Genomic DNA, 27863 nt, shown 5'->3' with positions numbered 1-27863 from the left:
CTCACATATTTATATTCAAATTTATGGCGTCTTATTTATGAATAAACAACAACAGCTCTCTTTGTCTGTCTCTGCCTGTCTGTCTGCTCTCTCTCTCTCTCTCTCTCTCTCTCTCACTGTGTGTGTGTGTGTGCGCGCGCGCGCGCGCGCGCGCGCGCACGCGCACACGCATGCACGCGCACGCTAGTGAACTTTCTGACATTGAACAGGGACCAGAAAACTATCAGAGGAGGGAGAGGATTTATTTCAGCTTCCACTGTAGCTTTTGCTACAAAGAATGAGGTTTGACAAACAACTGTGTGTGCTAGACCTTTTACTTCTGGGGTGTAGGTTCTTAGGAATGTGGTTATTAAGGCATAAATATATTTATGTGAATGAATACACTGTACCTGTCCTCCAAGAACACTTAAGCCTACACATTGCATCCACATCAACAGCCGGTGTCATGGAGTGTTGTTTCGGCAGTGCCAACCCCGTGTTTCCCTTACTGTGGTGAGCAGTAGGAGGCGTTAGCCGGCTCAGAACCGCTGCTCTTCTAAATGCCGCTGGTCTCAGTGGACATAGAAGAAATTGAGAAGAAATTTTGTTCTGGTCAACTGAAAGAGGACTTCTGGTGTCCAGGTAAAAGACAGGGATGTCAGTTGAGCAGCAGATGGTGTAAGAAGACTGGGGCATGGAGTCAGAAATTCCTGCTAGCTGTAGGGATGGAGAAGGGAATGTGGTCATGCATGACTCCCAGCATTCTCGAGTAAGTCACAACTGTGGTCACTGGAACCATTTAGTCAAATAGAAAGCACTTGAAGTAATAAGCTGGCATGGGAGAAGAAAGGTCAGCATTGAAACTGCCTTCTAGACATCTTAGTAAGGTATCTCTAGGCAGCTGGATATGCCTGGAGTTGAGTACTGAATTAAAAAAAAAATAAAACTGGCGTGTGGGTCATGAGTGAAGCTTTGTTGGTGGACAGAAAGCTGAGCCTTTAGGAAGTCTAGCTAAGTAGCCAGGAAACAGCTCTGGAAGCAGTGCATAGGGCTGAAGAGAGAGCCGTCCCATACAGGAGCTGGCACAACCTGAGACCAAGTAACACGGACAGGAAAATATGCTCGTGTGTTCAGGAGAGGCTTCAGTCTGCAGCAGCTCAGCGCCCCCCGGGCAGCACTGATAGCGTGTCAGGTGTAGGCTGAGGGTGGGCCTCACAGCTATGGACAGCTGTGCACTGACGGCCTCGAGGGCCAGCTCTGGGGCTGTGCTCTTCACTCTCATTTCGGCTCCCGATATTCAAATTTGCTGACATTTCAGCAGCACTTTTAGCTTGGAAGAACAGTGCGAAGTCTGCCTTTCCTTCTGAAACCTGATCTGTTACTAAACACACATTTCAGTCCCTGAGTGGGACTTTTTTTAGTCTTTTGTAACACACTCTGATTCATTGGCTCTATCTAAATAAAATTTGTAAGGTCCAGCCATATAGTAACTGTTATATAAATGATAGCTGTCTGTCTCCTTATGTTATGACTATACTACAGTTTCTTTTATACATTTTAAATATTTTTATTTTATGTGTACACGTGTTTTATCTGCATGCATGTGTGTGTGTCAGATTCTAGAGACACAGAGTCCCATGAAACTGGAATTACAGATGGTTGTCAAATGCCATGTGAGTTCTGGGAACCAAATCCAAGTACTCTGGAAGAGCAAGAGATCTTATCTGCCATGTCTCCAGACCCTACAAAATATGTTTAATCTAAATTCTATTGAAATAGGTTCACTTAATGCATTCAAATAATATACCATTCACTTAGAATTTTCTGTTTTACAGAGCTGAAGAACCTTTGAATTACGGAAACATAATGTATGACAGAAGGGTGATCCGAGGCAACACCTATGCACTCCCCACGGGACAGGTGGTAAGCAGTCTGAGTGGTGTCCTCATTACTTCCGCTATTGTAACAAACACTGAGAGCAGACGTAGTTAGAGAAGGAAAGGTTTACACTTCCTTATATGACCTACACTTTGGGTAGCAACCTAGCATTCAGGACAGTCAGGACAGGAGCTCAATCTTACACAGCCTAGGGTTGGTACCTCCCACAGTGGGCTTGGCCCCCACATCAGTCATTAGTCAAAACAGTCTTGCACAGACAAGGCCCCAGGCAAATCCAATCTGGGTAGTTTCTCAGTTGAGCTTCTCTCTTCCCATCTTACTCTGGTTTTATGTAAGTTGGCAATAAACTCTAACCAGGACAGTTGTCTAACACAACTTCCATGTTATCTGTGCTCAAGGATCAGTTGTATGTTTGTGTCAAATTTTGATCTGTCACCTAAAACATTTATAAAACAAAATAAAAAATTACTTGAAGAGTAAATTTTTTTAAATACATAGAAGCTGGAGGTGTGGGTCATGATAGAGTAGTTGTCTAGCATGTGCAAGGCTCTCAGTTCAGTCTCCAGCACTGCACCCTGAAGTATGTATGCATGCATATGCATATAGTATGTGTGTATGTGCATAGATATGTGGGTCCAATAGCTCCCATACCTGGGTCTGTGCCAGCACCATCTGGAGCCTTCCCCCTTGCCCCAGTCTCCTGCATTAGGACCTCTAGTGCTTGAACACCACACTATGCTTTATTTTCCCCAGACAGACTCACTATCAGGACTGTGTGCTTTCTAACAAGCTTCTCTAGACACTTAGGTCCAGCCAGTTCAGGAAGATCCACACATGGGGTCTAGACATATTGTGTCATTTTGTTTAGCAGTACAATGACTTCTTTAGTCCAATAATCAGCACCTTACTGTAGAAATCTGCCCTAAAGCTTCCTGTTGCTCCTTGTTAGGACTAAAATCCCCTAAGACACACTCCAGAAACCCTAAAAGGCTCGAGGAGGGAAGGCTGCAGCCTGACCAGGGACTTTGAGGCTCAATTGAAAAGCAGCACAGCCATGTGTTCCCAGATTTCCTCTCTACCTCTCCTGAAACATGCTCATGATACTGGAGAAGCACATACCACCAGCCCGCAAGCACAACCCTGAGGGGAAAAGGACAGCCTTGCAGATTCCATACCTCAGCCAGACACTCTCTCAGTACCAGTGAGTCTGGGCAGAGTAGGGAGCACTTTCATTCCACATACAGAGCAAGACAACCCACATCCCACATACTCAGCAAGAGTGCAAAGCCAAACCCTACTACTCCACATTTTGAAGCACTGCCCACAAAAGTAGAGCAGAAAGCTGAATTTCTACCTTCACACAGCCTCAGTGAGGTATGAGGTAGGTAGAAGATGGCAACACAGGTTGGTGCCCTGCTTTTTCTGAGTGCTGGTAACAAAACCAGTGTGGAGCTAAATGTATTTTTATCTAATAGTAATAAGGAGAAACAATATGGTAACAATAGGTGCTGCAGCCCTTCCTACCCCTGCCACATCCAAAAACCAGCGTCAGCAGAGCTATGCCCCACCCAGTACCTTTAAGTAGAACCTAGCAAGGAGTTAGACTCCCATTCCCTCCAAACATGTACCTACTGCAAAAACAGTGATCTCCTACTGAAAAGATTAAGTAGTACCTGAAGTCCCACTACATAGGATTCCAAGTCTCCAACAACAAAAAAAAAAGGTACTCATCGCCAGGCAGTGGTGGCGCACACCTTTAATTCCAGCACTCGGGAGGCAGAGACAGGCAGATCTCTGAGTTCAAGGCCAGCCTGGTCTACAGAGTGAGTTCTAGGACAGGCTCCAACGCTACACAGAAAAACCCTGTCTCGAAAAAAAAAGTTACTCATCATAAAAACCAGGATAGTCTTTTATGAGATAAAGCAATCAAGATGACAATACATGAGACTCAGATGTAGGAATTATAAGATGTTGGAAATATAAAGCAGTCAAAATTATCTTGACCAGAAGTGAAAAATTATGAATATTTTATACAAACAAATAAGCAACTTGGCAGAGAATATAAAAATGGACCAAATGGGAACTGTAGAACTGAAAACCAAAGCAGAGTAAAACACTCACTGGACTGTCGCGTAGAGCATCAGAGACGGCCCGGGAAGAAATTAGTGACTCAGAAGAAAATAAATCACATGGGGGCAAAGCTATTTGAATAAATAGTGCAGGAAAAGTCTACAACCTTAATGACAGACTTAAGAGCCAAGAGATCCAGGACACAGTAAACCCCAAGGAGAATTCAAGTCCATGCCAAACCTCATCAAAATCTAACTTGGGAAAACTGAGTTGGAAGGAGCTGGAGAGAAATGATGAGCTAACTGAGAACATCACTGCTGTTCTGCTAGCAGGTTCCCACGGGGAGCTTTCATTGGCCCATGTCAAGCTGTTCGTTTGGGCTCAAGACATTTGTTCCAGGAGGTCGTGCTATAGTCAGAGGTGATCACTGCATTCAGAGTGAACATTTGAATCTCCTATATAAAGGCAGCAGGAAGGCAGATGCTTGACTGACTAGGTGGAGCTATGTCTTAGTTGACCAGTGGTCACTGGAAGGAGCAGTTTTAGATGGGATATATTATTGAAAACATGTAAGAGTAACTGAGCCCCAAACGTTAGACATTTTAAAACTAGATGCCAGAGGGGGAATGTACCTCAGCAATAGAGTATTTGACTAACATGCATGGGGCTGTGGATTGATTCCTAGGTCTGAAAAACAAAAATAGATGCCAAGTCAACATTGTAAGTTGCTATGTTGTAACTTATTATGTAAGTACTATGCCCATAGAAATTCAAGAAAAAGAATGCAGAGAATTTCAAAACAATAAACAAATAGAAAACAAAAATGACAGCCTACACCCTATCATGTGATATGATCTTATCAATGGTTTTGTTAAATATAAAAGGTCTGAATTAAGTAGTTAGAAGTTAGCAGAGATTATAAACATAATCCAACTACATTCTATGTGTAAGGAAAAATCTCTTTAATTGTAATTAGGTCCAAAGTAAAATTATGGAAGAAGATATAGTATGCAAACTTTAATTCTCATATTTATATAAAGACTTATATTTTTAGTTATGTGTATGTGTGTGAGTGTGTACATGAGTGTAGGTGCCCTAGAAGGTCAGAGCCACCAGGTGCTAGAGTAAAGGTGCTTGTGAGCCACCTGAGAGAGATGCACAGATACACCATTTGATTAGACAGTTTTACTCAAGATGTCAAAAATACAAAGCAGAAAAATAGTATTAAAAACTATAAAAGGAAAACAACTCACCTACAAAAGCAGACACATCAGAAAAACATCACAGCCCTAATGGCCAGGAAGCATGGAGGGTATAGTTTAAACCCTGAAAGAAAATAACTACAGCCAAGACCGCTGCCCCCAGGAAATCCATCACTAGAGTGATGAGGAAATGAACCATGTGAGGACACTCCAGCACTTCAGAAGATACCTAGAGCACTGTCCTCAGTGGAGGAAGAATGTCTCAGTTACCAGAGCACATTGTAAATCTTGTGTCGGGTAGACTGACGACAGAGAGCTAGGAAGGAGTCCATCAGGTCCAACACAGTAAACAAGAAAATCCTATAGTAATTTATACAGACCTAAAACCAACACAGCAGCCAATAAAGTCACAAATACTAGCAAACATCCCTCAATAACCTCTTATGTAAATGGACTCAACTCACCAGTAAAGAGTACTGGCTGATTAGATTGAAAAAATAAAAACAAGTTCCAGCTATCTGTTACTTCCAAGAGACAGCTCACGGATCGTAGACCACAAACCAAAGGATGGAAGTCAATTTAGATAGAAGCCAAAAATCAGTTGGCATAGGTATTTTTTCTGGCAGGTGATAAAGTAGACTTCAGAATGAGCTAGAAGAGATGAAGACCACTGCGCATTAGTAAAGGGGACAGTCCACTAAGACATAACAGTCGTAAATGCAAATGTGTGTGCACCAAACGTTACATAAAGCAACACTAACACGGAGAAGGCCTGCTGCAGTAATAATAGGCATCCTTGGTGCCCACTCTCTCCAAACTAGAAGTCAACAGACTTCAGAGTTAACTGTGCCATGGATCAAATGGGTCTAATGTTGACAGAATATTCCATCTAACAAAGGAGCACGCACCCCCTCAGCAGCTCCTAGAACCGTCTCTAAAAGAGACCACTTTCTAGGTCGCAAAGAAAGGACTAAGCCAGGCAGTAGTGGCACCTTTAATCCCATCATTCGGCAGGCAGAGGCAGGGAGATCTCTGTGAGTTTGAGACCAGCCTGAGCTATAGAGCAAGTTCCAAGACAGGACAGGCTCCAAAAAAGGTAAGGACTAGATGGAATCACTGCCAAATTGTATCAAACCTTGAAGAAAGAGCTAACCAATTACATTCTTAACAGTACTGAAAGTCCTGTGGAATCGCCACAGACCCTAAAATGCCAAAGCAATTCTATACACAACGGGCAGAGCACTTGAGGAGGCTGAGGCTAACCTGAGCTACATAAGGAGACCTTGTCTCAAAGGAACTGAGGGGAAGAAATCAAATGGATCATGGATTTAAATGTGAAATATAAAACTTGTAGGAGAAAACCTCCATAACCTTGGGAAGAGTGAAGAGCTTGCATGGCCTGAGAGGGCAGCATGCACAGAAACAAAGCTGGACTGATGAAAAGCCGTGTACGGATGTAGAAGGGCAAGCTCCGAAACAGTACACATCACATTTCAACAGACAAGCTGCACATCTGACCAGTGTCTTATGCTGAAAATATGTAATTCTCAAAGCGTGAAAGCTAAAAACTATGCAAACCAAATAGAACCTATCTATTGGAAGTCGAGAGCAGAGGAACATACTGATGACAAGCCCGGCAGAAGACGTTGAGCATTAGCCATGGGGAAATGAAATTTTAAGCTATTGTGATATACTTACTATACACTTATTCCAATACTAAAGTTTAAAAATTGGCAATAAGGGCTTCAAGGGTACATAGCAAATGGAAAGAAATATTCAAACCTACAGTTGCGTCTATGTGTATCAAATAGACATGAAAACTTACCTTTGCATATGAGCCTGTGTGTGAATATTCAGAGCAACTTCATGTGTTTTGTAAAGATACTGAAAGTGTATTCTAAATGGTTTTCTTTCCCATTAGGTAAATGTTTAAAATCAAACTAGTGTGTTCATCCAGCCAACTTGTACTACTCAGTGAAGGCAGAGTTGGGGGGTGGGATACTGGAGAGGCCCAGGACTTAAGGGAACCTGACTTTGGTTCCTAGTGCCGATGTTGGGTGACTCATAACTACTTGTAACTCCAGCTCCAGGGGATCCAGGGCCCTCTTATAAACTCCTAGTCTGTGGACTCACATATGTGCATAATTAAAAATAAAAATATCTTTAAACAAAAAGGGGTAAGCAGTTAGGTTATTGGCACATGGTACAACCTAGATGACTCTCAGGGAAGTGCTTTGTAAAAGCAAGTCATGCTCAAGGAGTTATCTGCTGTAGAATTCCTTATGCATAACAGTTAAAAACATTTTTATATAACTAATAGGATTTTCCGTATTCCCAACTCAAAAAAAAAAATGACACACGTGCTTGTTGTGATAATCTGATCTCTGCACATTGTATATGTGTGTTGAAATGTCACACTGTGACCTGTAAATAAATACAACTGCTTTATGTTGACTAAAAATAAAAACATGGGGGCCAGGAGATGTTCAGTCAGGTTTTCTTTTCATAATTGTCTTGACTTAAAATGGACAGTATTTTCAGCCTCTAGTCAGCTTTTCTGTTGACTTGAAGAAGCTTTCTTTGGACCCAGGGTGTTTTCTCCTTGAACTGATGAATATTTTAAGGGAAATCTATTCAATTGAATTCAGGTTTTAAAAAGTGCTACTAGTTTTTCATTTCTTAACTATTCACCAAAGTTTACTGTAACAGAATAAATGCATCCGTTTTACTAGGCACCAGAGGCGCTGATGGTAAAAGTGGTTGGTTGAGGAAAACCAAGTGATTAGCTAGAACTCTACACCCATGTGTCCCAGTGTGGATTTGCTGTTAGTTTGTCATCACCTGACCACACCCCCAGTCACCAGGAGGCGTCAGCTGACACATGCTTTGGTATTAGCCCAAAATGCTTTGTCAATGGCAGTGGCTGCCTGCTCTGAGAACTGCTGTCTGGTGTTTCTAAGCCTTGTCTGTCCCTCTCAGCCCGGACAGCCTGATCCTCTAGAGCTTCAGCGACAGCAGCAGGCCAGGAGGAGGGCTCTTGCCAGAAAGCGTGCCCAAGAGCAGCTCAGACCGCGAACACCTGAGCCTGTGGAGGGCAGAAAGCACGTGGATGTGCAGACAGGTACCTGACCATGCCGCTGGCATCATGGCTCACGAGCTGTTCATGTCAGTCCACTGGAACTTACATTTTCTTTCCTTTCTATTATTTATGGATCTCCTGTGTGTATCTGTCTCTCCCCAGAAATATGGTAGGGAAGTCTGTTCAGTAAGCAGCTACATAGAACACATGTTGTTATAATGTTGAGAGAGCTAGAAGTAAGGATTTGGACTTGATAAGAGTTTCCTAACTACTAATTCTCTCAGCCCTTCCCTCATAATATATGGCTGTCTTAGTTAAGGTTACCCCTGTTGTGATGAAACACCATGACAAAAGCAAGTTGGGAGAAAAGGGTTTATTTGATTTACACTTCCATGTGGCAGTTCACCACTGAAGGAAGTCAGGACAGGAACTCAAACAGGGTTGGAACCTGGAGTCAGGAGCTGATGCAGAGGCCATTTAGGGGTGCTGCCTACTGGCTTCCTCCCAGTGGCTTGCTCAACCTGCTTCCCACCAGCCCACAGATGGCCTCACCCACAGTGGGCTGGGCCCTCCCCTATCAATCACTAATTAAAAAAATACCCTACAGGCTTGCCTACAGTGGGTCTTATGGAGGCATTTTGTTAATTGAGATCTCCTCCTCTCAGGTGCCTGTGTCAAGTTGACAAAATTAGCACAATTTCAAAGTAGCATTATTACTCACAACCCAACTTAAGTCACTTTTCATCAAGACTGATGAGAGCTTCGCAGCTCTGTGTGGACATTTGACTTGTCTGTCCAAAAGGTGACCCCACTCATATGTAGTCATCTGCCTTTCACACTGACCTCTCTCCCTTACTCTCCATGGCTACACATCAGGTGCCCCTAAAGCAGGCTCCAGGGGTCACTGCTTTGCGCACTGTGCTTAGCTAGGCAGACTGTCATTACTGAATGTGTGAGCAGCAGATGAAGGTCTGAGTAAATGTGTTGTAGGCATGGGCACGACCACGTCAAGGACCAATGCTGTCTGTCCATTCTTCATTCCCTCACTGCCCCTAGTCAGTTTCCAGGACCAAGCCATGCTGGACAAAGCATTTCCTGTTGACAGACCATGGTAAGCTGACAGTACTTGGTTTTTCCATAGACTAATGTGACTTGAGATTCTTCTACCTAGTGAAAACTATGAGCAGATTCACCAAGGTTATTTGGAGTAAAAGCAAAAAGAATAAACTTCCCCTGCCCTTGAGCCAAGCCTAGCATGAGTGCCAATGATTAGCCATCTTTGTGATTCTAACAGCTAAGGTTTAGCTTGGTCCTTGATGTGTCAAAAGCTATAAATGTGGCCAACACAAAACTGTAAACTCAAAGCATGAAAGGTTTTACTAATTTTTTTTTGTACCTCGATTGTGCGGTCTTAAGCATTCACTTTGTAGATGCCACATCATGTCATAACCACAGAAGACTGGACACATAATATTCATATGATTTGAATATTAAATGATCCAGCCCCTACTTCCTATTTACTGTTGCCTCTGACCCTTTACCTGTGATTTTCTTATGTTAAAAAAGAGTCTATGTGGCAAGTAACTTTGATCCTTTTTACACATGAGAAACTGAGGGCAGAGAGCTATATCCTGGTTGGATCCTGTGTTCAGCATTTGACACTAGTGTTGAAGTCTTCATGTGGTACCACATTGCCCTGCCTCATCAAGTTATTAACATGGCATTATTTATTAAAGTGTTAATTTCTAAACTGTGCGTAGAGAATACCAAAGAGCAGTTTGGTTTGATGCATGATTCTTCAAACCCCAGGCACTTAACACACATTATAGCAAATCTTGTATTTACTAGAGATGCAATCTCTTGCTGTGGATCCTGGGTTGGCCTTAAATGTGTGTCCCTCCTGTTTTTGCCTCCTGAGGGCTGGGGTTGCAGTTATGTGCTACCATGCCTGATAACTTTTCTATTTGTGGCAAGTTGACATTTCTCAAGTATGTGAATGCCTTAAATAAACCATAGTTAATTGTAAACCCACAACCCACAGTACATAATGTTCTTCCTAGAATTATACCTTGAAGAGATTGCTGACCGCATAGTTGAAGTGGACATGGAATGCCAGACGGATGCATTTCTGGATAGACCACCAACACCACTCTTCATTCCTGCCAAAACTGGCAAAGATGTGGCCACCCAAATACTAGAAGGAGAGGTACAGTATATCCTTCTGACTTCCCTCTTTCTTCAAAGAGGATATAAGTCACTTGTGGAATGCATAACTTTTATGAAGGGATTACATGTTTAAAAATTCTGAATGGCATTTTCATCTCCATGTAGAATGCATGAATAGGTCAGTTAATGGAATAAAAAGTAATGACTACATGAATAATGGAGTAGAGAAGTGCAAGAAATTTTTTGTCATTAAAATTAGGAGACAAAGTTAGTTTTCAGTCACTGTGTAGAAAGTTTTGATGCTGGACGTGAATCACTTCAGATGTGTACTATTCTTGGTCCTTAGTCAGTAAACGTTTAGCAGAAAAAAACAGATGATGAAAGACAGGGACGTTTCTCTTTAGTTTCAGAGTTCTATCTTAAAATCATTGAGAGTTGGAGTTCATATTGATAAAGGTAGAGTTTTTTATTATTTTCACTTAGTAGATTTTTGCCTATAATGAGAAGACTCTTCTGTGTGCCTTGTAGGGCTGCTTTGAGAATGCAAACACACAGAGTGTCTGCAGAGCCTGACACAGACTGCACAGCCATCTCCTACTGGCTTTCTCTTACACATTTGGTTCAAGATTCAAATTTTGTTTGCTTTCTTCTGTGTTTAAGCTCTTTGACTTTGACCTTGAAGTCAAACCAATGTTACAAGTTCTGGTGGGGAAGACGATTGAACAGGCCCTCCTGGAAGTCATGGAAGAGGAGGAACTAGCCAATCTGCGGGCCAATCAGTACGCATACGAAGAAATCCGCAACGTGGAGCTGGCTGAAGTGCAGCGGTTGGAAGAGCAGGAGAGACGGCACCGAGAAGAGAAGGTGGAGCTAGGCAGCCTGTCTGTCTGTCTGTCTGTCTGTCTGTCTCTCTTACTTCCTCTCTCATTTCTTTGGGAATGGACCCAAGGTCTTCCATCCTTTATATATGGTACCCGAAGCTGATCGTTAGTCTTTTGGCTACTCAATACATTAAATTCAAGCTTATATAAAACTGGTGGTCTTTTTAAATACATGTGAAGAAGATCTACAAAATTTGTTGCTCAGATCTCTCTTGCAGATCATAAATCTGTCATTGTTGACTTATATGTTGTAAATCCCACCTTCTATTAATCTACCTTAGTCAGCTTCCAATGAAGTGCAGGTCCTATATTACATGTGTCCAAGCTGGATGGTGCTCTTAAATATCTAGAGCTTCGGAGGAGCGTTAGAGAAAGGAATACCTTGATTTGCCATCATCCGGCAGCAGAGAGATGAAAGGAAGGAAAGAGGTTCATGGGGGTAATCAGCGGAGATCTGAAGAGAGCGCTAAGTCTGTCTCTCGGTGGCCAGGCCCTGGTTTCCAAAGTATGCTTTATGAATCTTCAGTAAGAAAAGTTGTATAACTCATTTTAATATTTAACAGAAAAATCTATATTGAATCATATTTAAAGGTCTTTCTAGTATTGACAGTGGCTGCTACCCTTTGTTATGCACTGAAACAAAGCGTAGTGCCAGAGTACTTAAACCAAAGAGAATGATTTCCCAAAGAGCCCAAATTACTGTAAAGAAAAGTACATTTGCTGGAAAATTATACTCAATACTTAATCAACTGGATTTTGTATCTTCTTCCAAAATTACTAATTATTTATATGAAGAACATAGGACTCATAGTGAGGCATGTTCCTGTGCAAATCTTTGCTTGCATATATAAAATAGATACTTTCTGCAGAAACTACATTGAAATAACAAAATTATCAATGTGTGTGTGTGTGTGTGTGTGTGTGTGTGTGTGTGTGTATGGGAAGACCCTAGAACATAAGTCATCTAGATTTGTATATGTTTTTAAACCTTGAAAATAGAGTATTTAAAAATATGTTAATGCTCCCACTTTTATATAGGCACATTGAAAAGCATTCTTTAGCTTTGTAGATGTGATTGACCTAAAGGAGACAACCACACACAGCACAGCAAGCTTCATGACCTTCCAAGTCATTTCAGTTTTATTAATTCAAAGAGGTACTAGGCATTTACTGGGTAAAAGGCGATTATCTCACCTGAGGAAGTCTCTGAGCCCTTAGCAGGAGACATAGCCTCACTCCTGGTACTAAACACAAGTCAAACCATCGGCTGGTGTTCTTTGATGGAAGATTCGTAAGGATAAAATTTCATATTAGTACTACTTTATGATGTTACTAATAAAAACACGTTATTATCTATTATAGTTGTTTTAGACAAGGTCTTCCTGTATAACCCAGGAGAGCATTTAACTCGCCATTCTGCCCTGCCTCAGTCTCCCAAGTACAGGGATTAAAGGCTTGTGCTGCTGCGTCCAGCTGCCATTATCTTTTTAATAGCATGCATACAGTTAAGTGTAGAAGTTAATTTACTTGAACATGGGTCAGGAGATGAGTTTTTCCTTAGGTTCCTTTATTTCTCCATAAGCTCAATGCCCACTGGATGCTCAAACATTCTGTAGCACAGTGAGTCCTTGCAGACATCCTGCTGAGCACTTTTGACAGCTGTAGACTCTTCTGCATACCTGGCCACACTAGCTCCAGCACTTGGGAGGGTGAAATAGTCAGATAGCCACATGCAGTGACATCTTTCTCTTGACAGGAACGCCGTAAGAGACAGCAGTGGGAAATCATCCATAAGCACAATGAGACATCACAGAAAATCTCAGCTCGTGCGTTTGCACAGCGGTACTTGGCTGACCTCCTCCCGTCTGTCTTTGACAGTCTCAGGAACAGTGGCTACTTTTATGATCCAATTGAAAGAGGTCTGTGGAGATTTTTGTTATATTGACTGTTACACCAGGAATATTCTTACTGCTTCAAATTTATTTTATATGTATGATCACTGCCCTAACAGGCCAGCCTCAAACTCATGATCCTCCTTTTTCTCCTGGGTGCTGGAAGCACAGGTGTGCGCCACTATGCGTGGCCTCATAACCGTTTCGATTCTAAACTGGAATTTTATATTTCTGAAACAAAAAGTTATAGTTGTTTAAATGTTGTTCATAATAAGTATCATGCCCCTAATTTTGTACCATTAATAGATATCAAAAGAAAATTTAAAATATTTAAAGTAGTATATTAAATTTCTTTAGGATATTAGCTTCTCTATTAAGAAGCAGGATTATATATTAGAAAGTGCAATGGACTTGATGTCAGAACATGAGTTTAGGTCCCAGTTTCATCAGCTTTTTGACTTTCAGTTGCCTCATGTTTGAAATGATGAATTTTTTAGGAATTAAATCATAAAGTACATAAAATTTCATATACATAGATTTATTCTGTAAGTTCTGTTTCTCTAGAGAACCTTGGCTACCACATATTTTGGCACTAGATGTGGTTCTAGAGCAACAAAAGTATAAGGATGGATTTTTTAAGTATCTGGATCATTCCAGGCAGTGGTGGCACAGTCCTTTAATCCAGCACTCGGGAGGCAGAGACAGGTGGATCCCTGGGTTTGAGGCCAGCCTGGGAGTATCTGCAGCAGATTTTCCAATTGCCAACAGTTATGGTTACTAAAGCCTCTCTCAGAAGCTTGGCGAGCAGCAAACACCTGTGGTGTGAGTGTTCAACAGACTTTTCTAGACAAACGCGTTCGACTAACCTACTGTGAGAAGCAAAGAATTTAGTGACACTGTACATGAAGCTCTGACATTTTGTGGAAAAAATAAGAAAAATGATTGTGCTGGTTGGTTGCCCCTAGCATGGCTGGATAAATTAACAAAACAGTAGGTCGCATGATAAAATTCACCTACTGCTAGCATCTCAGGTAATGGAGGAGAACAATGAACTCAGTGATAAAATTGACTGGTCGAGATGCATAGTAAAGTCTCGAGGTTTCTAAGTATGCGCTGGGAGAGAATCTTTTCTCCAACAGTCACAGACGCAAGCTGCAGAAAATCAAACCGATGCCCTCATTATACAATTGGCTGAATTCAGCAACAATTCAAGTGCCAGCTTCAGGCTGCTGGTGGCCAAAACACAGGCGCTGATTAGTAATGAATGGCATGCTGCCACTTTAGATGAGATGTATGGGACTGAACTCTTGCATTCTCCAGCACTTATGTCCACTGAGGATGTGTCTGCACCCTTAGCAGAAGATGTAGCCTCACTCCTGGTACTATACCTGTACAAGTCAGGGTTCTCCAGAGAAGCAGGGATGATAAATAGAATGGATCTCTGTATATAAAAATGGTATTTGTCAGAGTGGCTCATCCAGTAAGGAGTTTGGTCCACGAGGCCGGATGTCTCATCTTGTCTGAAGTATACATCGGAATCCTGAAGTAGACTCTAATGCCAGGGAAGGATGAACTTGCCAGTGAGTGGGAGGGCATGCGGACAAAAAGCCAAAGCTTCCTTCTTTCATGTCCTTTGTATATGTTGCCACTAAAGGTTTTAGGTGGGTCTTTCCACCTCAAATAATCCAATCAAGGAAAGCTCCCTCACGGGTGTAATTCCAGATGTGGCCAGGTGGATGATGGAGAACAGCAGCTTAGCTGTTTAGTGTCCAGCTGCCGTGGGACTGCAGCACCAGTGTTCTGCTGCCATTCCACCTTGTGCTCTAGCTAGGCGTGTCAGTCAGCCGACACTGTGACAGAACACCCGGGCTAATCATGTAAAGGATGAAAGGTTGCTTTTAGCTCAGGGTTCAGGAATTTCAGTACAGATCCACACAGAGTTGTTTGACTCCATTGTTTCTGGGCCTCTGTGGGAAATCGAAGCTGTTCCAGTAAACAAAACCGGCGGGTGGTGGGGGTGGCACACGCCTTTAATTCTAGCACTTGGGAGGCAGATGCAGGTAGATCTCTATGAGTTCGAGGCCAGCCTGGTCTACAGAGCTAGTTCCAGGACAGACTCCAAAGCAACACAGAGAAACCCTGTCTCAAAAAAAAAAAAAAAAAACAAAAACAAACCAGCACACACTTCCTCAGGTAGGCCCCACCTCCCAGCACACCATCAGCTGAGAACTCTAAGCTTTGGGGAAATAGTTAAGATCCAAGCTGTAGAACAGACTTCTTACTATTGGTCACAGATAACAGTAATGCTTGTTTTTGTTTTGTTTTGTTTTTGTCTGTTACATAGTTTAAAGCTTGAAAATAAAAATCTTGCCTGAGATATGTCATATATAATAACAAATACTGTATTCTATCATTCTCTATTAAATAGATTCTCCTATTAAATAGATGCCTAAAAACCAACTTGAAACTTTGAGTGTAGATTTAATGGGCAGTCTTGATAAAATGCTTAACACAGTGAACTTCCCACTGAAGTTGGAGCAAAGTTCCTACGAATAAAAGTGCTTAGTCTCCACCGCAGCAGCAGTGCTTCCCAGATGGCCCCTTCCCAGAGTCCCTTTCAGCTGGTCAGAGGACGAAGTCTCTTTCCCAGCAATGCCCGTGCCCAGGCTTTGTCCCACTTCAGCAAAGGTTTCCAAGATCAGCATCTTCTCTCTGCCCTTCCTCCTTGACCTATCTCAAATTGTGCTTGTGGGCCCAACTGTATTTTGACTCTGGAAAACCTCATGATTTGTAAAATACCATTTCTACTGTAGTAGAAGGGAAGTTGAGCAAAGCATATATAGAGAATACGGCAAAAGTGATGCTGTGTGAGTCAGTTTAATGTTTTATGTTGAGAAGATGGTGCTGCTGATCATTACATTGGGAAGACATACTAATGATTTGCAGAAATGCTTAATGAAATTCTTTATTGCAGACATTGAAATAGGATTCCTTCCATGGCTAATGAATGAAGTTGAAAAAACCATGGAGCACAGCATGGTGGGAAGAACCGTGCTTGACAGTAAGTTACTTTATATAAGAGCTGTTCCTAAACTTCTCAGTGGGGACGAATAAGTGAGGAAGGAACATTAGTGTTGGTGGTGCTTCTTAAACTTGGTTAATCAGTTGTACTGAAACAAGGGTGCAGTTTCCACCCTCTGTAATTTCATCATGGAATATTTTGTTGTTGCTTTGTACTTGGTATTCAAAGAAGCAAAGAACATAACCTGCTCAATGCATTAATTGATAGTTGTTGTATATGGTAAATTTATAAAGGCTAATGGGAATTGATAGTTGTATATGCTAAATTTATAAAGGCTAATGGGAAGGGGAAAAGGCCTAAGTGGTACTTTCTACTCATTTATGGGCGGTGATAGCACACACCTTTAATGCCCATAGTCAGGAGGCAGAGACAGGTGGATCTCTGTGAGTTCGAGACCAGCCTGATCTACAAAGTGAGTTCCAGGACTACCAAGGCTACACAGAGAAACCCTTTCTTGAAAAAATAAAAACAAAAAACAAACAAAAACAAAACAAAACAAAAAAAACATAGTTTCTACTTATCTAAAAGGAAAGTATGGAAACTCATAATGACTTCTGAACCTTTCAGTGTTGATCCGTGAAGTGGTTGAAAGAAGGCTAAACAATTACGAGCGCAGGGAAGACACACAGCCCTCTATGAGGTTGGATGATGTGCTTAGTGGCCCTGACACAGTGACAGAACCCTCGGTGAGTTTAGAGTTACAGAAGTCAACCTTACCCCCCACCCAGAAGCCACCTTTAGAAAGAGACTCCTTACAGAAAATACCATTCCAAGAAAGGAAGCCTGTGGAAGAAGGGGAGTTCTTGTGGCGGAATGACCCAACAGAAATAAAGGAGTCTTTAGGGGAGGAGCTGTCACAGCCAGAAGAATCATGGGAGTCAGGAAGCCAGTCAACAGCTGGCCAGTAGTAATGTAGTCAGATACTGGTGCATGTGACCCCAGACTTTAGAAATTATGTGACATTTATACACCAAATCTTCTTGTCTAATTGGCTGAACAAATCAATTATGATAAAAATAAAACTAATAAAAGAGACCCTTTTTCATTTATTTAACAGAATATCCAAAGACCATATTGTCATACTCATAAGACTCTTGTCTAATCACTAGTTTCCATTACTGTCCTGTATAACTAGTAAGTGTATCTTTTCTTAATCCTCCTCTTTTTGTGAATTAACTCCTTCTTGGTAAGTCTAATATCTCGTGTTAGTGAATACTGCTGTCAGTCATTAAGCTTGTCTTCTCTGCAGGAAACTACCGCACGCACTTTGTGAAGAGTCCCTGTGTGCTCCTCAAGGCTGAGGGGCATCCTCCCTGTGAGGAGCAAAAATCCAATTCTTGTTTATATAAAATTAACCGCCACCCCCTTCACCTTCAGTATTTAACCAAAGCTTACTGACTGCTCTCGACTGGTTTCATTCTTGCTTTCCCCTCGCATTTCGTCTGTAGAAAATGTCCAGGCAACACCAGTAAAATCAAAGGCTATCTCTCCCTCCACACACAGTCTCTGCTGTCGGCTGGCTGGAAGTGCCCAGGCCTTCCTTGTGTGGACTGTTTAGGTCTATTCATGTTTCAACATTAGAGAGTCTAGGCTTTTGCTCTGTAACTAATAAATGTGTTCTTTGTATATTTTAGTCTTTGCTAAATACGATGTCTTCTTTTCATACTAGTTTACATAAATCGCTTGTCTCTTTAAAATGTGGCAAGGTATTGGAGACCGTTGATGGCTGTAGTGCACATAGGGAAGTCACACTTGGCTCTTAGCTCACGAACACCACTCCCTGCAGTAGTGAAAAGCACAATTACTTCATCATAGTCTTAACTACTACTGGCAATGGCTGAAGTCTTGTGAGCCATCAGGCAGTCAGGCATTGGTCAAGCCTGAAAATGCTGGAGTAGATAGAGTCTGCAGTCCTTAGAAACAGTGTGACTTATTTACATTTGCACTGTAATTTCTGTAGACCAGTGCAAGGAAGTGTATGTGATTACAAATATGAAATGAGTGTCCCCAGTTACCTGTGTATTATATCACGATACTGTCTAAGCCTCATGGAAACTTCCGGAATCGTGTGATCATGTTTATATTTCCATCTTCCTTTAGTTTAGTCAGCCACGGACGTGATCGAGCATCTGCTATGTGTTAGGCCCCAAGCAGGAGGTACGGACCATAGAGGTAACAGTCTAACGTGATAAAAGTGAGGACCCAGAGCTAGAACTGTAGAGTGATTCACCATTGCCACAGGTGACAAGTGTAGGGAGCTACAGGACTGACTGCCACCAGAGTCCTAGTCACTTCCTCCTCTGCCCTTGTGAGGTACTTGTTATCCACTGCTGGCTACTTCAGTCACATGAAACAGTCTTGATTGTCACCCTAAAATTTGTAGCATGCTAATTTTAGCAAAAAGACCAAAGAACTTTGTTTGTGGCTAATTATTAAATTATTTTAATTAAATTTAATAAGTTTAATTGCAAAAAATTATTTTTAAATGAAATTTAAAATTAGTGTTAACATATCTTCAACTTTCTTAAACTGAATTTGAAGCTGATTACTTTCTGCAATTGTTACTATCCTTTATAAAATCTAGTTCATTCAACATTTTGCAACAATTCGTTGCCAATTTCATTAGAATTACTTATGTCTCCCACTCCCTTTTATCTCCCTCCCACCCCTGCCAACCCTGTCCTCGTCACTACAAAACCCTTTCCCAAAGCTGTGTCTGTCTTGTTTTATGACACACTGAGTTTAACTGGGCTCGTCTGTGTGATCATGGGTTTGGAACTGTCCATTGGAGCCTGCTGGGCTCACCAGTGGGTACAGCTGAACAAGTGACTCCCCTTCTCCCAGCGTCTATCAGTAGCCAATAGTTAGGGGACCCATGACCCCCTCTTCTCTTTATGACTGTTGACGGGGCCGGTTGTGCACTGTGAATTCAGGACTCCAGTAGCTGTGCTGTAGTCAGAAGACTTTTCATAGCCCTGTCTGTCTTCTGCCCTCTCTTCTAGAGTGGCTCTGCAGGGGAGGCATAAAATACCTGCGTACGGCTGACCTCCCGTCCATCAGCTATTCTCAGCAGCTTGAGTAGCCATTGAAGCATGATTAATAAAAACTCAGAGACAGAAATTGGAGTTCAACCTGAAGGTCAGAGAGGCAAAACAGCCAGCCACTGGCTCTTACCTCGACCTCAGTCTGAAAATGGAGATTCTCCCTCCAGGAATCTCAGAATGAGCCTGAGACTGAGAGCTGTCTCCTCCCATTTTATATTCTGGGATTAAGGGCATGCACCACTATCGATTGCCTGGTTTCTATGATAAACTAGTGTGGCTACTGGGATTAAAGGTGTGCTTGTCATTGCTGCCTGGTCTGTAAGACTGGCCAGTGTGGCTGTTTTATTTTTCTGATCCTCAGGCAAGCTTCACTATTAAAATACAAATGAAATGCCATGGATTTCTTTATTCACTGCCAAGAGAGACTTCGCTGATAAAGCTTAGACTAACTTTTATCTTGTCTGCAGGTGTAAACAAAGGGCTTTAGCAGACAGCTTAAGCTGTGCCAATTTAACTACATAGTTATCAGTCCCTGCTAGGGCTTATGACTTCCCCAGCCATGTGCTCTGACCATTTTTCAAATATTTGCTAGACATAAAATGCATGTTCTATAATTCCATGACTTATTGAAATATATGTAAATCCAGAGACCCCACATTGAGATGGGCTTAGCCTTGTCCCAGACTGCTCCACCCTAAAGAGACAAAGGTAAGTGAGAGGTCAGGTATTGTACCGGAAAGAAAAAGAAACCATTATTATTAGCTGGAAGCAAGAATTTTTTTCATTTTTATTTATTTATTATGTATACACAGTGTTCTACCTGCATGTGTCCCTGCAGGCCAGAAGAGGGCACCAACTCTCATTGCAGTGGTTGTGAGCCACCATGTAGATGCTGGGAATTGAACTCAGGACCTCTGGAAGAGCAGTTAGTGTTCTTAACCTCTGAGCCATCTCTCCAACCCCTGGTAACAAGAGTGTTAAGTGAAAAGTTTGCGTTTTCATCAAGTTTATGCAGCGTTCCTTCAGGCACATGCAGGTCGTTGTGAATGTGAGACACCTTCATCTCCATCTGTTCACCACCATCTGGTAATGCTTCTCCCTGAATCTGTCCTTCCTGCTGCCTCAGCTAGCACTGAGATGACAGAGGGAAGTGATGGACGTGTGACCAGCATGCAGAGATTGCAATCTTGGCATGAATTCCCACATTACTAAACAGAGCAAAGCTAGAATGTCATTTTCTTCTATTTAGCATCATTAGGTTTGAGCCATGTGAAGGGAACTAACGTGGCCTGCAAGACCCTCTAGGAACTTGCAGGGTGCAAACTGGCTCAGGCCAGACCTTCTGGACTGGAACCTGCACCTGCAAGGAGCTAACCCTCACCTTTACAAAGGAGGACTTTCCTTTGTAAAACTGGGAAAAGAACTCATTTATTGGCAGTCATTAAAATTTTAAATTATGTAGAAGAAAAACGTTTGAAGCATGTGATTTCTTTTAAAGTCACAATGAGGGGTCAGTTGGGAAAGGAGTCTTTTTATACTATATCAAAATGTTAATGGGACATATGTCTTCTACCCCAGCAAAGCTTCATTTTCTTATATTGGCAGAAACATGAAGCACATCAGTCAGTTTTATCTAATTTTGATTCCATATGTTCTGCCCACTAAACAAAGTGTGACATATTATCCCTTACTCTTTTGTTTGTATGTATTTATAGCTAAGTAGCCTTGGCCTTTTTCCTTACTGTAGCTAATGTGAAGGCACTCTGCCGAGGCCCGAGCTGGCTTCATCTGCCATTGATGGAACCAAAGCCAACATGTCCTTTCTAAACAGTACTGCCCAGATCTAACCAGAGTCTGGCAATTTTAACTCATTGCTGAAAGTCGAGTTCAAAACAAGTATTTGTCAGTGTAGTGATGCGTGGTTTAGAAAATAAACTTTAGAGTGTATTAATAATCATATTTGCCACTAGGGGTCAGTAAAGCCCTGTGTCAAAGTGAACTTGAGCTCAACTTCATGTGTAATTTAATGGCCATCAGAAAGCTCGATATGCAGATAAATTTCATTGTGTATTTGTGCCACATTATTCAGCCCTAGAGAGGAATGAAATCCTCACATAGGTAGGAAAAGGGACGCAGCTGTTATTATTGTTATGTTGAACAAAATAAGACAGACTCAGAAAGACAGGTGCCAAATTTTTCTCTTACATGTAGACTTTAGCTTTAAATTTGTGTGTGTATAGATGTGTTTGTGTGGCTGTGTGTGTGACTGTGTGTATATCTGTGTATGTGGCTGTGTGTTTATCTGTGTGTGTGTAGCTGTGTGTGTAGCTGTGTGTGGCTGTGTGTGTAAGGTAGGAAAGGAACTGAGGGGCAGGGACATGGTGTAAGGAAGGTGGGGGGTAAGGAAAGAGCAATCGATGTGAGGTGAAAGCAGAAGAGAGAAGGGGAGAGAGGGACCGGGAGGAGAGTGTGGGAAGGGGATGAGTAAGGACCATGTATAATGACATAGATGTTGGAAATGTCATAATGAGCCTCATTGTTTTGTGTGCTGATTCAATAACTTGTAGGGAAAACATGTAAAAATGTTTTGCAGCCCTTGGCGGTCCAGACTCCCACTGAGTAGTTGTCTTGCTTTAACATTGTCTGCCAGCTTTGCCTGGGGTGCCAGAGCCTTAAAATGGTTATTTAGGTTGGGCATCTGTACTCGCTACCTTCAGTCTTCACCTCAGTCTGGATACGTAAGAGATGGTCTTCTTATCTGCTACTTTTTTTTCCCTCCAAAACAGGGTTTCTCTGTGTAGCTTTGGAGCCTGTCCTGGAACTCACTCTGTAGATCAGGCTGGCCTAGAACTCACAGAGATCCACCTGCCTCTGCCTCCCAAGTCTGGGATTAAAGGCATCCCATCGCCGGGCTAGCTACTCTTTTTAATTACCACCTCTATGAGGTCAGAGGATCACTCTGGGAACCAGTTCTCCCCTATCACAGTGAGCATCTTAGGGATCGAAAGTAAATTGTCAGACATGGTGGCCAGCACCGTCACATGCTAAGTGACCTCACAGCCCAAACCTTGCTTTATTCACTGTAAAAATGTGGGAGTTTTACTTCATGAGCTAGGAACAGTTCTGTCTCCCCGGCCCAGGCAGTGGTAAATGCCTTGTCAATGACTTGCTCTCCACATTTGTCTTTGGGAGTGTTTGTTTACCAAAATAAAAGCTATCCCAGAGCCAGACAACGGCAACTGCCATCAAGCCTGACACTCAAATTCAAGCTTGGGGACCCACACAGTAGGAGCACAGGGATGATTCCTGGGAGTTGTCACCTGACCTCTACATAGGTTCTGTGGCATGAACATGTCACACAAACACACACGCACATGCATGCACATGTACATGCATACACATGTACACTAAATATTAAAAATGTTTAAAGCTGTCCCATCGTTAACTTTGGTTGTCATGGAGCATGATTATGGCAGGGGGGCAGAACTTTCTTATCACACAGCACAGTACATCCCAGTAAGTGTCTCTCTTTTCCTTACGTGTTCCCTGGGTGAACTGTCACTCTAGGCTGTCCCCATCGGCACTGCTTTCCAACCTCTCGACCTCTGCTATGCAGCTGCTACCGTGAGCTTCCGTTGACTCGGGTTCCTCCCGTGTCCTTGCTCATCTGCTGTTGCAGCTGTGACCTAACATGCTAAGGAGGACATAGGACTATCATCCCCATGATTTAGATAGCACCAGTGAACACCGTCTATCTCCAGTACATACACACACATCTTCTAGAACAGTGCTTCTCAACCTGTGAGGTCAAACAGACCTTTCACAGGGGTCTCCTAAGACCACTGGAAAACACAGATATTCATATTACAATTGATAACAGAAGCAAAATTGCAATTATGAGGTACCAACAAAACTAATTTTATGGTTAGGGTCATCACAACATGAGGAACTGTATTAGGGGTCACAGCACTAGGAAGGTTGGGAGCACTGTTTTAGAGAACAGGGAGAGGGTCAGAATGATTCTGAGTAACTGCAGCACCACAAAGTCTACACACAGTGCCTTGAACCCTCATGGTCTACTCTTGAGATATACTAACCATTTTAATTTTTGGTAAATAACTCCACAGCAAGTTAAAGATGATATTTTCATTTCATGAAAATGAAAAAAAAATAAAATTTATGTCCTTGGCAATGCTTAAGCATACTTGGGCAACCCATATATGTCGGTTCTGTTGAGCTTGTCTATGTTAGGTTTCATGATGAGAGTAACCTCTTCCTCAAAGGTGACATATAAGGTTACCTTATTGCTACGAGAATACTCATAGAGCTTAACAGTCACAAGAGGAAAGGCATAGAAAGATGTCTCCTAAAGTATAGCAGTCTAGGCTAAAACAAAACATTCTTCCGTTCATCCTAAACATACCATTATATGAAGGGACAGCTCAGGAATTAGCACATATGAGGGACACACTGCCACCTCAAATGGTAGAATAAGGATTCTCAGAACTGCTCCTCCACAAAAGCAGCAGGGGCAGCAGGCAAAAATTACCCAGATCAGCGTGTTTGAAAGTCTGGACTTTAAACAAAGACTTGCAGCGATGAAGCCTGCTTGTTATTGGAAGCAGTGGCTCTCAGAACAGCAAACTCCATGGCATTTGTCCTGTCTCAGTCTTGTTTCAGCCCCATGGCCATGGAGACCAGTGGACTCAGGCCATAGCAGTTAACACAAGAAGTAGCCTAGCAGCCACTGAAGGGAGTAAAATAGGCTCAATGTCCCTCAAAGCCACATTCCAAAGACACTTGTCACTATTTGACTTTGTGTCAGCTCCCTGGAAGAGCCCATTTTTAGGGCCTGACTTTATTTGATTTGACTCAGAGTTTGCTCATTAACGAAGGTCCTAACACCAGGGCATTGTTGTTCCATAGTTTAGACCAGGAGTGAGTGTGACATTTACCTAAGATGGAGACAGCAGCAGGAGAGGAAGAGGAGGATAAAAACCAGGTGGATGTGAAGGCCATGGGGAACTTTGAAACCTGTAGATTCCTGGGAATCTGTTTGTAGGGTGACTGTGCATGCCCAGGGAAAACTTGAGATGGCATGGATCACTCATCTCTGACTGACCTTGATACAAGCAGGAATTGAAGGCAGACCCCAACCCATACAGGACCTCTCAGCAAAGGGTAGAAGACAGTGATTCACTCGAGTCTCTAGAATCAGCCAGACAGCATGGTGGGCAAAGCCACTTGCACCAAGACTCACATAGTGGAGGGAGAGTGCTGACTCCTGCGTGTTGTCCTCTGCCTTCCTTAGGCACAGTAGTGTGCTCCCCGCCCCCACACAGAATGTTTTCTTAAAAAAACATTGCTAGGGGCGGAAATGGAAACTTTTATAATTTAATAAACTTTGAAAAAAAACATTGCTAATATGTATTCTAGTTGCTAACCCACTAACTTTACTCAACAGACCAGTGGTCAGAAATGTCAGAGAAGAGAATTTAACAGTATTTTTGCAGGAAGGTTATTATAATATAAATAAAATATAATATAAAAACCACAACAAAAACTCAAAGTAGAAGTAGAACAAGAATCTATCTTCTATTTATTCAAAATGTCCAGTACTTACCCCCCAAAATTACAAAACATACAAAAATCAGAAAGTATATTGGGCAGTCTGCAGAAGCTGTGTGAGAAAGTCCAGATTTTCAGATTACCAGAAAAGAATGCCTGAGTCATCTACATACTCAAAGAGCTGAAGGAAACAAAAATGTCCAGAACTGAAGTTTGAGCCTACAGTCTCATCAAATAGCAAAATCAGTGGAAAGTTAGAACCAGTGGGGCTGGAGAGATGGCTCAGAGGTAAGAACATTTGCTGCTCTTCAGAGGATCAAGGTTCAGGACCTAGTCATTCGCATGGTGGCTCATAATAGTCTGCAGCACCAGTCCCAGGGGGATCTGACACTGTCTTCTGGCCTCTTCAGACACCAGATCTAAATCTAAGCAAAACACCCATATACAGAAAGTAAAAATGAAATCTTAAAAAAAAAAAATAGGAGTCAAAACCAAGAAGAACCAAGTGGGAATTCTGATGTTCAAAAAGTACAGTACAGTTACTGAAATGAAAACTTCTTTCCAGGACTTCCAAAACAACTTTGATCTGCAGAAGAAAGAATCCCTGAAACTGAAATTAAGTCAAATAAAATAAGTCCACTCTGAGGAACAGAGGCAAAGATGAGTGAAGGAAAACAAAAAGAGCTTTGAAGACTTGTACAAAGTTATCAGGCATACCAGGATGTGCACAGAGCTCCAGAAACCTATGCAAAGCCATCTCAGGCAAACCAGAGTGTGCACAAAGCCCTGGAGACCTGTGCAAAGCCGTCAGGCATACCAGGGTGTGCACAGCACCTCGAAGACCTGTGCAAAACCGTCAGGCATACCAGGGTGTGCACAGAGTCCTGAAGAGATATGCAAAGCTGTCAGGCATAGCAGGAAATGCACAGAGCCCCAGAGACCTGTGCAGAGCTGTCAGGTGTACCAAGATGTGCACAGGGAATACCAGATGGAAAGAAGAGAAAGAGTCCAGAAGAGGATTTGAAGACACATGGCTAAAAAATAACACATGGTGGAAGATAGTGGGTTTCCACATCCAAGAGGCTCAGGGAACTCTCCAGAGAATAAAGACATCTACATGGGATGTGCCGAAGCCTTCCAAGAGAACAAGGAACTCACAACGGTAGCAGGACAAACATGATCTATCATGTGCATGTGTTCTCAGATTATCAACTGACTTTACAACATACAGACACTGTGGGGGTCAGAAGGCAGTGAGACATAGGTGTGTTCAAGACATAAAGACTAATGGTCATAGTTCTGTCTGTAACAGTGAAACTGCACTTCAAAATGATCAAAAACTAAGACATTGCCAGAGAGTAAAAAACTGATCAGTCCCAACACACCTCATAGACTCATTGTACACAAAAGAGCTATGGCGAGTAGCTCTATCATACAGGAACTACTAAATGCTGAAGGGAAAGATAATAACTCAGATCACACAAATAAAAAGCATCAACAAAAAAAACATATGAAAAACTTTTTTAAAAAATCGGGCAATGGCACACACCTTTAATCCCAGCACTCGAGAGGTAGAGGCAGGAAGATCTCTGTGAGTTTGAGGCCAGCCTGGTCTACAGGAGCTAGTTCCAGGACAGGCTCCAAAGCTGTTAGACAGAGAAACCCTGTCTCCAAGAACCAAAAGAGAGAAAAAGAAAAAGAAAAAAAAAAGAAAAAAACTGCATCACAGTGGTCATTATAAAACTATCTGCCGGCTCCTAATGTATCAAGGTGTAATTTTCAGATTAGCCATACAAAGGCAGAGAAACAGGATGATACTAGAGGGAAGTGTTCTTATACTATTAAAATTAAGCCTGTAGTAATTTGAAGTGAATTACATTCAATTAAAAAGTGAACTGTAATCCCCAAAGCAGCCACTAAAAAAATAACTTTTAAAGAGAATAATAAAAAGGACAAAAGTATTATATTGTGTAGTTGAAGACATGCATTTAAAGCAAAAATGGGGTAATAATGGAGGAATAGAAGCACAAAAATACTTAAGACCTGTGAGAAAAGGGGCAAAAAGGCAGATGATGTCTTATAAGCAATTACATTAAATGGTTTAAACACCCAGCCTTCAGAAAGCAACAGCTAGCAGATTATATAATAAAATGACCCAACCATCTACTGTCTGCGAGAGACACACTTAGCACAGCTGGGACTCCCTGTTTAAGCTGCGCGCCCAGGAAAGCCTGAGATTCAACCACACAAATAAGTTGGAAGTAAAAGTATGGAAATCAAGACAAAAACTGAAGCCACACCACAGCTGGAGAGGCTCTTGCCGACAGATCATGGATCACACTTAGACCCCATTGCTGTGACAGACACCGGTGGCAGTTACACAGAGCACATGCTTACTTTGGGCCGCAGTTTCAGAGGTGTTAGTCTGTAGTCACTCGAGTCCATTGTGTGGACCCGAACTGAGATGTGGTAAAATAGCAGGGAGCACAGGCTTCTCACCTCGTGGCAGCCAGGAAAACCAGAGAGAAGAGGAGGAAGGATCTTAGAACCAGATACGCCCCTCCCAGACATGCCCCTCCAAACGTTTCTAGCACCTCCTTAAAGAGCACTTCCAGCTGGAGAGCAGGCCTTCTGCATGGCCTGTACAGAGCCGAATAGTCAGCCACAGCATCGACTTTAAGAGTACAAGAAAGAAACCATCTGAGGATGCTAATTCTTCCACGAGGAAAGCACAACACCTAAAATGTGTTTACACCTATGAGTGTGTGAGAATTAAACTCTCAAATCCAAGAATGAGAATTGTCAAATACCTTTCTGTCATTGAAGCTTTTTGGATTTTGTTTTGTTTTGTCTTGTTTTTATCTTTCGCTATCTTCAGATTTTTATTTTTAAATCAAACCCCTATTTGAACAGTGGATAATATAACTTAGTGGAAGATCAAGAAGTGTCTGGTGTAAACTCCTTTATGGACCAATAACCGTAGATATCATCGAGCACGCCC

General features: G+C 42.2%; 1 protein-coding gene across 4 annotated transcripts in view; it reads left to right on the top strand.

Annotated features, from left to right (window-relative positions):
• Positions 1 to 27863, top strand: part of Rsph3 (radial spoke head 3) — a 43324-nt gene that overhangs the window by 4957 nt on the left and 10504 nt on the right. The window contains exons 2-9 of one of the 4 annotated variants that reach the window (XM_087912275.1): positions 1815 to 1902; positions 8130 to 8271; positions 10290 to 10435; positions 11056 to 11259; positions 13033 to 13195; positions 16143 to 16229; positions 16818 to 16936; positions 25428 to 27661. In XM_087912275.1, coding sequence (XP_087768401.1) covers positions 1815 to 1902; positions 8130 to 8271; positions 10290 to 10435; positions 11056 to 11259; positions 13033 to 13195; positions 16143 to 16229; positions 16818 to 16936; positions 25428 to 25496 — 1018 coding nt within the window. In that variant the 3' untranslated portion in view covers positions 25497 to 27661. Of the gene's footprint in view, positions 1 to 1814; positions 1903 to 8129; positions 8272 to 10289; positions 10436 to 11055; positions 11260 to 13032; positions 13196 to 16142; positions 16230 to 16817; positions 17286 to 17499; positions 17884 to 25427; positions 27662 to 27863 lie in introns of those variants that run through there. The other 3 variants (XM_048420603.3, XM_048420597.3, XM_048420586.3) reach the window with 3 other exon arrangements.

This window comes from Myodes glareolus, chromosome 1, assembly GCF_982192425.1.
Source record: "Myodes glareolus chromosome 1, mMyoGla1.1, whole genome shotgun sequence".
NCBI lineage: Eukaryota > Metazoa > Chordata > Mammalia > Rodentia > Cricetidae > Myodes > Myodes glareolus.
Note: the sequence above shows the minus strand (reverse complement) of the source record. Positions and strands in the feature narration are given on the sequence as shown.